The 17215-nt window shown below is 34.3% G+C and overlaps 2 protein-coding genes across 2 annotated transcripts in view; one reads left to right on the plus strand and one right to left on the minus strand.

Annotated features, from left to right (window-relative positions):
* Positions 1-1986: 1986 nt before the first annotated feature.
* On the minus strand, positions 1987-9636 carry LOC107691703 (2-acylglycerol O-acyltransferase 2-A-like). The gene is made up of 6 exons (XM_016490481.1): positions 9501-9636; positions 8744-8922; positions 5721-5925; positions 5298-5472; positions 2608-2807; positions 1987-2141 (listed from the first exon to the last, which is right to left on the minus strand). Exons 1-6 carry the CDS (start codon positions 9592-9594, stop codon positions 1987-1989), a joined length of 1008 nt encoding a protein of 335 aa, XP_016345967.1. The 5' UTR covers positions 9595-9636.
* A 1621-nt stretch (positions 9637-11257) lies between these two features.
* The window catches only part of LOC107691655 (microtubule-associated protein 6 homolog), a 20094-nt gene continuing 14136 nt past the window's right edge, over positions 11258-17215 (plus strand). The window contains exon 1 of the mRNA XM_016490389.1: positions 11258-12276. Within this exon, the coding sequence (XP_016345875.1) occupies positions 11564-12276 (713 nt within the window). The 5' untranslated portion in view covers positions 11258-11563. The remainder of the gene's footprint in view (positions 12277-17215) is intronic.

The following is a 17215-nucleotide window of genomic DNA, read 5'->3' on the forward strand; positions in this document are numbered from 1 at the left end:
GATGTACACTGATATACATATATGTCTTATATTATCGGATGGTCAAACAGATAATGTTTTTGCAGCTTCTTTATGATAGATTGTTTTTCAATTAAATAAAATTCAAGTTTATTTGTATATACCGCTTTTCACCATATAAATCATTGCAAAGCAGCTTCACAGAAAATGAAAGTTTCTGCATTACATTTAGGGGTAGCTTATCAGTGGTGATTATGTCAAGGTGATGTCCATGTGGCAGAAGTGGACAAAACAGAACAGTATTCTTACAAGTGTGTAGATATTGTTTTGTCCATGTTTTTACCCACTGGTGCAGATAAGGTGCTGTTGAAATGATAAAAAATGTTCTAAGCATCAAGTCTACTTGTACTTTGCTCTTTTGTTCTAAAAAAAGAACAATTAATGATAATATCAGATTTTCAGATCAAGATAAGAGAGACATTTCATACTATATTAAAACTGTTAGAATGGGGAAAAAAAATTATAGAATTGGATTTAATAATAATTATAGAATAATTTGATATCGGGCTGGAGATGTGATGTAAATACATCCTCCATACAAATGATCTATGTTCCTCTGGGTCAAAAAGCACCCAAGAAATCAGATGCATAACCAGATGCTTTTATTCTACAAATAAAAGATAATTATTTAAAATATATATAAATTATTACTTATATATCATATATGTGATATGGGAGACTCATGTTATGCAGACTACATTATAGCTCTGATAGGCCAAATCTGATGTTACACAACTGTTTTTCTTGAAAACCAAAATTAGGATCATAATAGGATCAAAGTACACAAATTCCCTAGTTTCTTAAAACATACCTATACATGTTTATAGACATACACACCTCCATGCCCTGCCGCAAAGCATGCACACATGTCCCCTACCCCACATACAGTACACACATATCAAGATGCACACAAAGATTAGCACAAAGATTCCAGGTACAGTAACTATCATGCACTGTGTCCCTGACCAATGCTTTTTTTAAAGAGCAACAGTGTTAGTTATTACACTACAGATGCAATGGAAAAAATGGTAAACAAACAAAAAAAAAGATTGGAGGAAAAGTTTTATTTTTTTAGTAAATATTTTCTCAAAAACTTTGGGTTGGCTTACAAAACCAGTGATATATAGGTTTTCCTCACACCTGATTTTATTTACAAATGTTTTGTGAGCTAACACAAAGTTTCTCTGGGAATGCAATACTTTTGTGATCATACAGAAAATTTCTCGGGACAAAAGCTTACCGAGCTAATGCAAAAGCACTGAAATAATTTTTTTTTAATTGATGCATTTGTCAATCTGTTTATCTGTCTGACCTCAAGACTTTCATGTTTTACACCATCAGATGAATAAGTTCCTTCTTAACTTTGTCTTACTACATGTTGTAATGTCCAGTGACCTTTATACACTGCAATCATCCTGAGAGATGCGTCTTTTGGGAGTCAGTGGAGAAACTTAAGCGGCTCTGTGTCCCGAATCATTCAAACAGACAGAGTAGTAAAACTGGTGTGGATTTATTCAGACATGCTGGTTTAAAGCATATAGAGTAGCACTGTAAAGGTTATTAGTTATAAAGTTATTTTACACCGTAAAAGTTATTACTTTTGTTAGTGAATTTAATGAAGGTTCCATTAGCCATATTACATAATATTTCTGACATGAGTAAAACCAGTTCATTTAGAAGTTAAAACAATGAAGAAAATTTAATTTACATGAAATGTTAGTTTTTTTTTGTGCAATTTTTGGAACATGTCTAAGCATCAACTGCTGTAAATTACACATTGCATTTATCAGGAAATTTAAATTCTATTTTTATTATGTAATATTATATTACTGGTTGACAACAAAAACAGCAATGGTTTAAAAGCTGACAATATACAACTGAGACTAAACTAGACATACATAACTCTCTTTCTGTCTCTCTCTCATATACACATACGTACACAATCTCAGAGTCACTTCAGTGATACTCTCACTGGAACAGCAGGTGAGCGTCTTCAGGTACACCATAATTTCCTTTGTGTTCCTCAAACAGGTGTGTGAGTTCATCCATATAGCGCTGGTGAAACACGTCCAGTTCTTCTGCTGTTGGTTTCTTGTTTTTCTCTACTGGAATCGGCCTACCCACTTGAAGAAGATAGAAAGGACAGTTAAAATATTACCTTCATAACTGAAAACATAAAGGTGAAATGACTGAATGCATGGAATGCATGAATTGACAGACAGACAGATGGCTAGCTAGATAGCTAGACAGACAGACAGATAGATGATAGATAGATCTGTTAGGCCCAGCAATCGATTCACCTCACGTTTGCTGATATGACTATATCTGACATTTCTCAAGGGTTGCTAAAAAGCAAATACCATGCTTGTAAAGTTGTGCAATGATTTGGACCTGTTTACAGTAGGCTAAAAGTGGTAACAGATAAGATTTGTGCACTGGTACAGTACAACAAATAAAAGGCTAAGAAAAGAGACAGAGGTTATTGCATCTGAGGTTATTGCATTGGCACAGATTCAGAATATGACTTTAATTTACTCTTAACCTTGACCTGACAATGATGATATTTGTCTAATATTTGATTGCGCTTACCAACAGTGTTGATGGGTTTTCTGTATGGCATTAGGCCGAAGCTGTACTGGAAAACTCCTCGTGCATGGAAGAGAGGCAGAGAAATGCCCATAATGCTTTGCAGACGCTCTTGAATATATCGCAGCCAGGTGCCATGAGGGTTCTCCAACTGGTCAAACACCTCATTCTCTCCAAACGAATATATAGGTACCAAATCTGCACTGGAGGAAAAATAAAACATAGATTTTAAACCAATTTTTTTGCTCCTTTTGATAAAAATATAGAGAGAAAATAAGTAAGAGATCATGTATGCAATCATTATCACTAAATAAACCCTGACACAAAACAGAGCTGTATAATAATTATACACATAAATTGTACATTTCTAACATTTTTATTCTGCCTCATTAAATTTTTTTCTTTTGTACAATTTCTTAATCAATCTCTTTAGTTTGGGTCCAAGTTTGTATTTCAGAATTGACCGACTGTGGCTCAAGAGAAGTATCTGGCAATGAATAACTGGCACAAACACAACCTTTCAATTTTATTTGGAGAAATAGGTCTCATTACATAAAAAGTACCTTAACTAATTCAGTTGGTGATGGAGGTTTAAATGTGCTTGACTGTACCACTTCAAATACAATTTTGAAGAACAGATGGATCAATAATTATTTTTGAAGTTTAAAGTTTATTTAATTTTCTGCTTAGCAAAACTGAGATTGAATTAGAATAGAGATCATGAAGTGGATGATCATTCTGAGCCATTTCTTGTATTAAAAGATCAAATTTGGTATCTGATCCCAAATCTAATCTTCGAAAAAATGGGTGGCATTGTTTTCCTGTTACAGTGTAATTTTTATTTAATATTAGTAAGATCCCTGTTAGATTAAGTAATTTTCATAAGCAGGTTCTACTCTTCATGGGTGCTTATCTATAAACATAATTTTTCTCCACATAAATGTATAATTTGGAAAAACAAACATATAATGTTTAAATGCAAAACTTTGCTGTTTCAGAAATGGATTGAAAATTATAATATATTTGTTAAACAATTATTTAATAAAAATGGACACCTGTATACACATTCACAGAATTTCTTCATAGGCATAATATTCCGATAACTCCAAAAGAATACTGTATAGTGTTTGATGCTATACCATGCAGTTTAAAATGTCTGTTTTAAATCAAATGTGAATAAGGAGACTGTAGGGAGTCTTAAACCTGTTATTGCAATTAATGGAGATAATATTACAGACAGGAGATGGAATAATTACTTTATTAGGAATTTACTAAAAGATTATAGCTCAGTTTCTTCAAAAACATTTTGGAACTCAAGCTTTCAGTGCATTGAGTGGAAATATGCATGGATGTTGCATAAAAAATATTGTATAACTAATAAGGTGAGTGAAGTACATTTTAAAATACTTCATCTGTATCCTGTTAAAGTACATTTCCTAAGATTTTTTACTGATACCAAATGTGACTTTTGTGGATTGGAGTCCAAATGTTGTCTATTTATTTTTTTAACTGCATTTATAGCAAAATGTTTTGGATTGACTTGGGAGGCCTTTTCTATAAATCTTTAGGCATTTACGTTTCTGTTTCTGAAAAAGATGTTTTGTGTTATTTTAATAGACAAAGATTATCACCAATTGTGGCTTTTAAATTGTTAATCTTTGTTTGATTATGGGGAAATACCATACGCATAAACAGAAATGGGCCAAAGGAAAGCCAAATTTTTTGTTGTTCAAGGTAGAAATGAAACATTATATTAAGTTACTTCTTGGATTGAAAAATAGTAAAGCAAAACACACAAAGATTTTATGTGAAGACTTTAAGTTATTTATATGATAATCTCATACCTTTTTTGTTTGTTCTTCCTATCTGTTAAATATCTGTTCAAGAAATTGTTATATCATTATATTCTGATATGTAAGTGATTTCTGGCAATAAAGTAGGCTATAAAAAAATTAGATCAATTAGATCAATGGGTTCTGTCAATGCTTTGGCAAGGTAAGGTGTTTTTTTTTTTTTTTTTTGCCATACCATAAAGCTAAGGTAAAAGGCCATTTTAAAATATTGGTAAAAAGTGCACAAAATCAGTATTTTGTTAGGGCAGTATTTGTGGCAGTCGAGAAATCATGCTGCAAAATTGGTCCAAAAGGTTATGCGTTTTTGTGCCAATGCATTGTTAAAGGATCAGTGTATTGTGTAATATTCACATATAAAACTTTAATGGCCAATTAAAAAATATTGGTATAGTAACAAAGTAACTGAAATAAAAATGCAAAAACTGACACTTTAAATCAACATTTCAAACAACAACAACAATAAAACATCTAAACAAAAACAGTTAAAGACAAAAAGTAGTCATTGAGAATATCTAAACATATATCCAAATCCAAATGTAATAAAATTAATTCATGTGTGATGACAATTTCTTAGCAACTAGGGATTACACAAACCTGTTAAAAATATATTTTATATAGGGCTATACAGGCATCTAGTGGCTACACAATGGTATTGCAGATGATAAATGGTGCAAAATTTATATCTTAACAGTCAATTTACAAATAATGACAACTACTATGACAACCAATGTGAATGTAACAAGAAACTGCAGTCTGAAAAGAAATTATACTATTAACTATGTAATATGTATTTACTATTATTATGTACTATTAACTGATCAGGAAAAAGCTGCTGCTTACCCATGCTCTATTGCAAGCTTAATGAAGCCCTTTTTATTGGCCAGGTGTACGGTGTAGTCACCAGGATGGGCATCTAAAGCCTCAGGGGCACCACCAACTGCAATGACCACAGCGTTCCCACCTCCCTTCCGCCGGAGCAGATAGCTGGCACTCCCCTTGTCTGATGGTACCAAGCCTGGAACACACACACACACACATTTTTAAAACGTTAGAACAGTTGGCGTAGCTGTCTGTAATAATAGCATAAAAAAAAAAACTTTACATCATCAAAATAAAATAATAAATGTACATTATGCTATTTATACACATTTTATAAAATAATATTTTGAGGCACTTTACATCTTAAAGATTGTTGTCTCTGTGATAAGTTATAATGTTAATAAATATACATTTTTACAGTATTCTATGATCAGGGCAACAGACCTGCAGACATAATGTAGTCTCTGAAGAAGGGGGCTCTGAACCAGAGTGGCAGCATGAGAAGGTTGCTTCTCAGCCCAGGGAAGAGTTTGCTAAAACCTGTCGCCTCCGTGCAGAAATTTGTAAATGCACCAGCCACAAGAATACCATGAGGATGGAAGCCCAGCACATAGTTCTTCCTAGGGTCCAGATCAGCTGTCTTCACCAACTAGTAAAGAGACAAAGAAGTTAATGTAAATAACTTCAGTGTTTTAAAGAATGTGAATAGGTTTGATATAGTTTCTTTCATATCAAAGGTCATTGATCATGTGCTGTTCATGTGCAATGCGGTGCTGTATAGGGCTCTATTATGACCTTACACACTGATCTAGGATCTGCTAATATTTAACTATTAATACCAATCACTACAGTGAAAGTGTTAACAGAATACTAAAACTATTTATCAGCAACACAGAACAGTACCAGTCAAATCAGACTCAAGCCAGACTGATTTGTGTTTGAGGTAGGCTACTGTAGCTTTGGCTTGACATTAACAAATCCAGGAATTTCCCAGAACCACGATCGGAATCTCCAACACAACAGTTTTTCCGAGAAAACCAAATAGTTGTTCTCTAAGAAAAGGATGAACTGTACTGTTAGTGCAGTGTGAAACACGTTTTCATACATTCAGTGATCTTTTACTATCCATTCTGCACTTAATATCCACCAAAGGCAAGGGTTGTGACTTGGTTGGTTTGAGAGGGTTGAGTCCAGTAACTACTGTATGTTCTCTCTCACACACAAAAAAAATTCTGACTGCTAACCATGTAAAGTTCTCATCACACCATTATTAAGACAGTTACCAATAATGAAATAACACTGCACTTGTGGAGGTAGGTTCTTGATAACTCAGACACTTCCTTTTCTTAAAGGAAACAAAATTCCCACCATGTCACCTTCAATATTCATGTGCATAAGCAAAGGTTTGCGTTTTCCAAGATCCCTGATCTGCCTTCAGATTAGGAGGTTTTGTACAGATGAGGGAAAATTTGCACCGGTGGTTGAAGCAAGGTTTCATCTTAATCAATTATTCACTTTGAATACAAATGCTCTGTGTAGCTACACTGTAAAAAGAAATTCCGTAAAGTTTACGGTAAAAAACCGGCAGCTGTGGTTGCCGGAATTTTACCGTAAAAAATACGGTAGCAATGTTTTAGGTTTTACGGTTTTAACTTAAATTTACAGTTAAATAACAGTCTTTTACCGTTAAATTCATGGTCATTTTTTACAGTGTACAGCAAGGCCTCTTTAATACTAATGACGCATTTAGTCATATGCTGTGCTTCCTGTGAATCCTGGGACAAAGCCAGATTGTATGGTGAATTGACAAAAAGGGAAATTTCTTAGAAAAAATTGCAATTGTAAGTAAATGGTTGAGCTCATATGATTTATACAAAGCCCAATGAATAATCACTAACATAAATGATAAACCAAATCAAAATAACGTCTATAATCATCACGTTGATTCTTTAAGTTGTTCAGTTGTTTTGATAGAGATGGGTATTTTTGTCTCCCTTGAAGATCATGGCCATGACCCTTGGATTGAACAGGGGTTTAAATCCCCCATTGTTTAGAGTTACTCATTCACTCCGAACACAGAGAGTCTTCTAAGGACACATGCCGTCTCTGTTGTTCAGAAGGTGAAAACACTATCATTATGGACAGGTACATACAGATAAGACAAATTATTGTATCAAGGGTTCAACTACCAAAGCCATAACATTTCCCTGATATTCTAATCAAATCAGTTTAGTTTTTGATGCACTCTGTTGAGAAAAACAAAACCTTTCATCAAGATTGACAAGAGTACAATAGCGAGGTTGGCCACTAAAATACTGTAGTATTTATCAGCTTAATTTAAACTTTCCAAATACAAAAAGTACTCCTAAAAGTTATTTGCAAGTTATTTTACAGACAATATCTGCAGTATAAATTTTCTCTACTGATTATTAGTGCACTCAGCATTCAACCTCAGATGCATGAAAAATAAACTCTAAACTATTCAAATGTTTTTCAAGAATATTTAATGAATATAAAGTTCAAAAGAACAGCATTTATTTGAAATAGAAATCTTTTGTAAAAATGTCAAAGTTACTATCACTTTTGATCAATTTAATGGCTCCTTGCTGAATAAAAGTATTAATTTCTTTCAAAAAAAAACAAAAACATGAATGAATAGGCTACATACAAATCTTACTGATACCAAACTTTTGAATGGTAGTGCATAATGTTCACTTCAAAACGGGAATAAAATTATTCTGATGCTTTTTCTTTTCCAGAATAATGTTTTGTGAGAGGTACAGCAATTTAGAATTTAGTTTTTAAAACCATTACATACAACGATCGATTGTAATAATGAAAACTAAACCGTTAATGTATGGTAATTCAATTCCACATACATTTGACAACCAATACCATATCTAAATCAATGCAAAAGATTATAATATATTTAAAATGCATTCAGACAAAGAACATATTTCAAACAACACAATAATAAAAACTTTTAAGCAAACCAACACACTATATTAAATACTACCATGAGCTTATTAAAATTCTGTAAAAATATATGGATTCTGGGCTCTGCACCATTTTCAGATAATGAATAGACACTGTGGTGATGGCAGTATTACATTGTTCTCCCATTATTTAAACCTGCAAATCACTGTTTGTCTGTACATCTAAATGGTTCGGCCTTGTTTTTCTCCCTGGAGCAACAACAATGCGTTGGTTTCATTTGGTAAAAGCTCTATTATGCTGATGTTCATTGATGCATATAATAGCAAAAAGAATGACAACAAAGAAGACACTGTTGACATATAAAGCAATTCTGTTTTTATAAGCTCCATTTGAAACCCTGGTCATCTGGTCAAATTAGTTCATATGACACAATTTGTACAAGTGACAAAATCAGCTTCTGATCATATTTAAAAGGTCAACCACCAACCAAGCAACACTTTTGCTATGCTTCACTAGATCCGCCCACTCACCTTTATAGGGAAATAATCTCTTGTGTACTCCCACACACGCATTCGGCACAGAAAGGGCACTTTTCTACCTCCTCGTGAAGGTGTGTCCCAATCGATGTACCACCAGATGGCATAAAGCACGCTGATGAGCCAGAAACGAGTGTAGAGTAGGAAGAAGAACAGTATAATACAGATGGGGGCTGCAAAAATTATACAGATAATAAACACAGGTGCATTAGACATACACATGCACAGGCTGAAAGAAAACACATCAGCTCAAATACATCTACAGTCAGGATCTTTCCAACCAAAGACTTTGACCTGGAGATTTTGACCTGTCTTGGTGCTTTGCTAAAGGCCTACATAGTCACAAACAGAACAAAATATGTTTGATACAACACGGTTTCCTGCTTTTTTCAAAACAGTGAAAACGTGTTCTAGAAAGAGGCATTTGTATGAGGTTATACTCTTGCTCTCAGCTTTTATTACCTTTAAAACATGAGAGCCAACGGACCAATCACAAATCAGCATACAGAAACTGCACAGTTTATCTAAATGCAGAACAGCAATAAAGCTACAATATCTTTCTTAAAGTAGAAACACTGTAAAAGGGATTCTACTGAGAATCTCTTTAAACTTAAGTTTAAGTATTTACCTTAAAAAGCAATGACTATTGCAGTACATGTAAGAGACAGGACACAGACTGTGATTAGATCTCATTCAAGATCAACACTTGATGGCTTTGCAAAGAGACTATAATAAAATCACATGCACTTACCGAGCGCCAGGAAAGAGAAGACCCACTGTAATACGACAGCAGTCTGGATCCTTCTAACCAGAGGCACATCAGCCGGAGCAAAATAAATCTTCATGTCTAAACCAGAAGACAGCAAGAGCCGGCGAGAGGCTGAGAGATCAGCACAGCACTAGGATCTCCACTCTGAGGTCAAAGTCTGACACCATGTCTTGGTATGCTCCCCTCCTCTTTTCATCTGCCACCTTATCTGATCTGCAAGTGAAAGGATTATAGACCAAGAGTACCTTGATATTACACCAATGAGACTTTTGACCCCAGAGACAAAGGGCTGTGCAAAATTAGGCCTCACAACATGTGTATGAAAAGAAGAGATTAATGCAGCTGATATGCATGATGTTATTTTAAATTAGAATATATATATATATATATATATATATATATATATATATATATATATATATATATATATATATATATATATATATATATATATATATATATATATATATATATATATATATATATATATATATATATATATATATATATATATATATATATATATATATATATATATATATATATATATATATATATATATATATATATATATATATATATATATATATATATATATATATATATATATATATATATATATATATATATATATATATATATATATATATATATATATATATATATATATATATATATATATATATATATATATATATATATATATATATATATATATATATATATATATATATATATATATATATATATATATATATATATATATATATATATATATATATATATATATATATATATATATATATATATATATATATATATATATATATATATATATATATATATATATATATATATATATATATATATATATATATATATATATATATATATATATATATATATATATATATATATATATATATATATATATATATATATATATATATATATATATATATATATATATATATATATATATATATATATATATATATATATATATATATATATATATATATATATATATATATATATATATATATATATATATATATATATATATAACATAAGTAATAATGTATTTAAAATTGAAAATGTATTTTACAATGAATATGTATGTATATTATTAATCATGATAATTTGTTCATGTAACACTTGAAAAAATGTTACAATGTAAAAAATAAATATACATTATGATTAAAGCAAATACATTTATGTTACAAAATATTTCAAATAAATGCTGTGCTTTTGAACTTTCTATTCTTTCCGTGTTTTCTATATCAAAGAATCCTGAAAGAAACTGTTTTCAATACTGATAATGATAAGTTTCTTGAGCAGCATATTAAATAGCCTTTATGTAATACATAATGACTGCTGAAACTTCTGCTTTGCCATCATAGGAATAAATTACATTTTAAAATATATCAAAATAGAAAATTGTTGTTTTAAATTGTAATAATATTTCACGATATCACTGTTTTTAGCAAATAAATACAGCCTTGGTGAGCATAAGAGACTTCTTTCAAAAACTTTAGAACTATATAGCCTATACAGAGAATAAGAATAAGAGTAAGTATAACATGTTTGAGCTATTTTTGAGCATCCTTCCTGATTTCCAACAGAGATGTCCTCAGAACTGTACTTTAGTGGGCGGGGATTCGAGCGCAACTCCGCCCATTCCAGACGTTGCGTGATGATGACAGTGGCAGGTGATTCAGCTCCTCTCCATGGAAGCTGAGCGGAGGAGGCGCGCGGGAGGGGCAGCTGTGTCTTCACAAATTCTCGTATTCTAACGAGCGCAAGGGGATCAGGACGGAGCAAAATCTGAATATTTCACAGGTAAAAATCCCTCAAGAACCGGTAATGCCTCTTTTACAGTGGATTTATGTTCTGTCATCTTTGACAGCATCGTTTTAAGGGAAAACATTGCGAGTCGGACATTTTGTGACACGAGCGCGTTTAGTTCCACAAACTGAATAGAAAACAGCTTTGAGAAAAGGAAGAGATTGACATAACAGAAGGTAAGACGTTGGCAAACCATCATGGCATGGCCCTGTATCTCCAGAGCCTGCTGTATGGCTCGGTTCTGGAACCAGCTGGACAAGGGCGACATTGCGGTGCCGTTGGTTTTCACCAAGTACTCGGACGTGTCCGAAATGCAGCATCTTCACCTGCAGCAGCCTGCGCCGAAGGTCGCCATAGAAACGCAGCCGCTTCACAACGACCACGACGCGGTGACCAAAGGACCTCCAGCCCAGGATGAAAACATCTTAGGATCTGTGATGCGCCAGGACTTCAAACACTGGAAAGTTCGCCCGGAGCCCAGCTGCAAGCCCAAGAACAAGTATCATTGCCCTGAGGTTCCTTTTAACAAAAAGACCCAGTATCAGAAGGACTTCAAACCCTGGCCTATCCCAAAGAGGGGAGATCATCCTTGGATACCCAAACCCTCTCCGACCATCTCAGTGGGCAATGACCGCATCCCTGACAGATCCAAACACACCTTAGAGATGATGGACAGTGGGGTGGAAAAGAGCGAAATTGCTGACAAGGTGCAAGAGAAGGAGATCCTGTCTAGTGAAAGGAAAAAGAGACAAGACAAGAAAGTGACCATGGTTTCTGAAAACAAAGCTGGCGTGAAGTTGGACAGGCAGAGAGTAGGGGATGCCACCACTACAGAGGGTAAAGGGAGGGCAGCTGTGGATGCTCTCAACCGGCAGATCAAACAAGAAGTGTCCTCTGGCAGCTCCTACAGGTATGGCTGATTGATCATCAATGAATGATTGTACAGTGAATAAAGATCAGGGGTCCGGAACCCCAACTTCCAAGGGGGCCTCAAGATAACTAAAAATTATTTAAAATAAGACAAATCAATTACTAAAAGAAGCTAAAACAGCTAAAAATTTAAATCTTACAACTGTCAATTTATTTAGGAACCAGGATTTTTTTGTACGTGTGCAACAAGCTTGTATACATGAGGAAGCCTGATTTTAACAGTGTGATGGTATTGTAAATCCTGGAATGATGATGAAAATTAATAAAATCACAAAATGTCATGAACATTTTTTATAATTTTCTAGTTATGCAAAGTTCTCAAATATTGCTATTGAAATTGCTATTTGTAAAAAATTTAAATATTCATTCACTCATTTAAACATCTGAAATTATGAAATGTAAGTATCTATAATTATTTAAATAGTTATATGTTATAATATAATTATTATAATAAATTATTCTATTTATTTATTTTAATATATTGAAACTGATCATTGTTTCTGGAAATAAAACAGTTAGAAAATCAGTGGATTTGTCATTACAGCAGAAGTATCTTGGTGGGACCTTGATCACTGTCATTGACAGCGAGTCAAAAAGGTTGAGAACCGCTGTTGTACAGGGATTCAGACAGAGGCTTGATTTGACAGTAAAACCTAAATTGAGCCGTTATGCTAAATAATAATAATACGAAATAATACAAAATAATGTCTCTAAAGAGGAAAAATGGATTAAGTGGGGGTTAAGAAATATAAAATACCACTAGACCAGTATAAAAACAATTGAAGTCAGTGTAAAGTACCAAATGGAAAGTGTATTGTAGAGTGAAAAAGCCATAAAGAGGTCAGCTGTGGGTTAAATATTTTGTATACTGCTGTACTAACACCTACAGATGGCAGGACATGCAGGGGGCTGGAGAGCACTGGAGCAGAAGCTGTTTTTGGAAAAGACTTTAATTTTCTTCAGGGTTAGCTTTAGGGTAAAGTGGGCCATTGTGGCAAATTGAGTGCATTGTGGAATTCCTAGTTGTTAAAGGATTAGTTCACTTCCAGAATAAAAATCCCTCACCCCCATGTCATTCAAGATGTTCATATCTTTCTTTCTTCAGTCGCAAAGAAATTACGTTTTTTTAGAAAAACATTTTCTCCATAAAATGGACTTCAATGGTGGCCAATGGACTGAAGGTCCAAATTGCAGTTTCATTGCAGCTTCATAGGGCTCTACATGATCCCAGCCGTGGAATTAGGGCTTGTATAGCGAAACGATGAGTTATTTTCTTTAAAAAATAAAAATGTATATACTTTTTAACCACAAATGCTCGTCTTACTCTAGCTCGACTTCACGCATTACATAGTCACGTTAGAAAGGTCATGTATGACGTGGGCAGAAGAACCGACCCAGTGTTTACAAAGCGAACGTGCAAAGAAAGTCAAATGCCCTTTACAAAAAAGGTAAAACAACGATGTTGTTGAAGTTGGAGGAGAAAATGAGATGGAATTTTTCACCCTATACTCTTAATTTTTTGAACCAGAGTACACATGAAGAGCTAACCGTGCGTGACCTTACCAACGTGATTACCTAATGCGTGAATTTGGACCTTCAACCCATTGGCCACCATTGAAGTCCATTATATGGAGGAAAATCCTGGAATGTTTTCCTCAAGAACCTTAATTTCTTTGCGACTGAAGACAGAAAGACATGAACATCTTGGATGACATGGGGATGAGTAAATTATCAGAAATTTTTATTCTGGAAGTGAACTAATACTTTAATAAACTATTTGTTGAGGTGCAAAAAAAGTGGTGTAAAATTGTCAGGTTTGTGAAATTCAGAGAGCAGTCTTTACAGAGCCCTAAAATAAGCTTTTATTTTCCAGCTATAGCATGTAAATGGCTTTTCACTTGCATTTATTTGCATGTCTTTGTTTAAAACAGATGCGAGCTGAAGTTTGTATAGTGCTGTGCTGTTCCTGGTCCTACTTGGTATTCAGTTGCCTTTCAATCACTTTTTTATTACAAACAGTGAACAATAAATGTGTAAAGAAAGAACGTTCTCCGTATTCTCAGATTTGAGTTCTGGATCTCAGTTGAAAAGTCTGTCATTGTTATTGTTAGTGTTGTCAAAAGACCCGGTATTTCGGTACCAAGTCGGTACTAAAAAAATGAAAACGTTACGGTACCAGGTTTTCTTAAGTACCGGTGGTACCGAGTACCCGGTCAACCCGGTTCTTGAAAGTTCTTTCGGCACTATCCGAAAGCTATCCTCTTCCAGTGTTGCCAAGTCTGCGGTTTTCCCGCGGAATTGAGCTGCTTAACACTGTTGCCGCCGGTTGTTTTTCATGTCCGCGGGTTGAAAAACGACCCCAGTAACGTGAACCATGAACCCCGCCAAAACACGCGTATTTTATCCCCGGAACGCGATTTTTAACGGGGACCCCCTCGAAACGCGATTGGGTGGGTTTTGTTGTGAAAACCTGGCAACCACTTCATAAAAGCAGTGCGAATACTGAAATTTTGGTACCGTGACAACACTAGTTATTGTGGAGTATTTGTGTTTAATTGACAGGTGGCAATTGGTCCATAATTCACCCACTCATTCATGTGCGCTTGCAAATCACTCATGCAGCTGAACAAGATTGAGCTTTTTTGATACTCTGTACAGTTATGATAAATTGCTTGTGGTGCTTTGCAGGTTGCTTTGGATAAATATGCTTGTATACATTATATGGTGTTAAATTTAGCCTGAATTGCGTTGGAATCTTGCCTTTAGACCTGCATATATTAGGCTGGTGTTATTTGTTGGGTGAGAACTTTAATCTCAAAATGCCTCTTGGTGCATCAAGACACATTTCATATTTCCTGTGTGGATTTTTTTCTTCTTGACTTGGAGGAAAATATACAAGAAGACAAAACACAGAGTCATCAGTTCAGTTTGCTTGACAGTGCATGCATGAATTGTTATAGTGCGATTCTTTAAACTGAAAAACTCAGGATTAGTTTGACTTAATCTCATGTTTAGTACTGAGTTTTGTTTTGTTGCCGTGTCATGCTTCAAAGCAGTGACAGGGCTTAAGCTTTATGACAAGCTGATGAAACTGGATATCAAAAATTATCCTCTTACTGTAAGAAGCCTGTGAAAAGCATTCTGTGGTGTTTTATTTTGAGCCAGAGAAATCAGGTGCGCCTTGAAAGGATGCGGTAAAGAGGAAGTTGCTTCCTTCATTTGTCTCTCTACTGTCTCCCTGCAGATCAGTATGCTTTGGTCTGCAGTTTATATCTCTTGTGCACAAAATCTTGGAATAGCTGATAAATGTTTGCAGTTTAAGTGTTTAGCAGTTATTTTGTATTTAGTAGTTATTTTAGGGTTGTTTTTTGTTTCTTATCGTTTCACTGTTGACTTGACTTAAAAATAGAACATACCTACGATTCAGAGTTGTTATTGTTAACTAAAGGTGCATCCCAAGTGATGTACTTATGCACTATTCTATGCCGTTATGTAGTATACATTAGGGGTGTAACGATATTCAAACCGAACAGAAAAACCACGATACACCACCCACGGTACATACCGCGGTACTCTCATTATTATATAATTATATAATACACAAGCAGATCTATACAGGTGGAGCTGGGGAAGGTGGAGGGTTTCAGAGGAACTCTGAAAGTGTGCGGCGAAATGCTCTAGTGAATGCTAACTAGCCATTTATATATAAAGCAGCAAGCTCATTGGCTGCGCATGCAACATGAACCAATCAGCTTTTAACGCTGTGAATATCATCAGTTTGTGTTAACGCCCATCAGCCTGCACCATCTATATATATAGTAAATCATATAAGTCAATTTGTGCAATATGATGTACAACAGACATTGTATAGCATGCAGTAAATTAATATACTTTTATGCCTTTTCTCCCTTCATGCCTTTCCTCCCTTTTCTTGTGTAGTGCAGTAATTGAAGACGCTGTAACAATTCAAAGACTGGAATCGATAAGTATAACAGAGGAAGCAGCAGAGAGAGAGAGAGAAATAAAAGAGTTTTGCCTTACAGGGCAGAATTACAGGGCTAATCTCATTGGGATTCACTTGGAGTCCAAAGTGAATGTCAGAAGGAATATGTCATGCTGTTGATGGAAACCTATTGATCTGACAGCAAGGCTGTTACTAGAATAAGAAGGGACAATAAAAATCAAAATTAAATAATCAACTAAGATTGCACATCTAATTATTTGCAGTGCTGGTGGATTAATAGAATGAGTCAGTTTTACAGTATTCATTAATCCAAATACGCTGTCTATTTTTGGTAACATCAAGCACTGTTGTCATCTACCAGGTCTAGACTACAAAATAATCAGGATGTAGTTTTTGGATCCAAGTAAAAAGCAAAACAGCTTTACATGCTTCTGTTAAACACCACGTTACTCCAATGTGGCAAGTCTACCCATGGTGCACTGCTCTGGCTCCCCACTACACAATTCTCTAGTGCCAGCATATCACCATAGTGACAAGGCTGCTCACAAAAACTCAATGCCTGGGGAGAGGAAGAAGTATCAACCTCACTGTATGCTTAAATCTACAGATGACTTTCGATGACAGCACTTAATTAAATGTGTGAGCTCATTTGAATAAATACTGTGCTTTTCCATTAAATTAATTCTGTTAAATTAGAAAAAAGCTGGTGTAATACAGCATTGTAGAACAGTGTTGATGCCCGTTATTAAATGAATGATTTGACAGCTGGTACCAAGCACTCATTTACAATAAGCACACTAAGCTCATTGTTGGGAGTCCTGTTGTATGTGTAACAGCCTTCTCTCTCTGTCTTTATGTCTTTCTCATTCTCTGTCTGTCTTGTTCTGTGTGTGTGTGTGTGTGTGTGTGTGTGTGTGTGTGTGTGTAGAGTATACAGTATATTCTATATGTGTAT

Source organism: Sinocyclocheilus anshuiensis, unplaced genomic scaffold (genome assembly GCF_001515605.1).
Source record: "Sinocyclocheilus anshuiensis isolate Anshui unplaced genomic scaffold, SAMN03320099.WGS_v1.1 scaffold186, whole genome shotgun sequence".
NCBI classification, from domain to species: Eukaryota; Metazoa; Chordata; class Actinopteri; order Cypriniformes; family Cyprinidae; genus Sinocyclocheilus; species Sinocyclocheilus anshuiensis.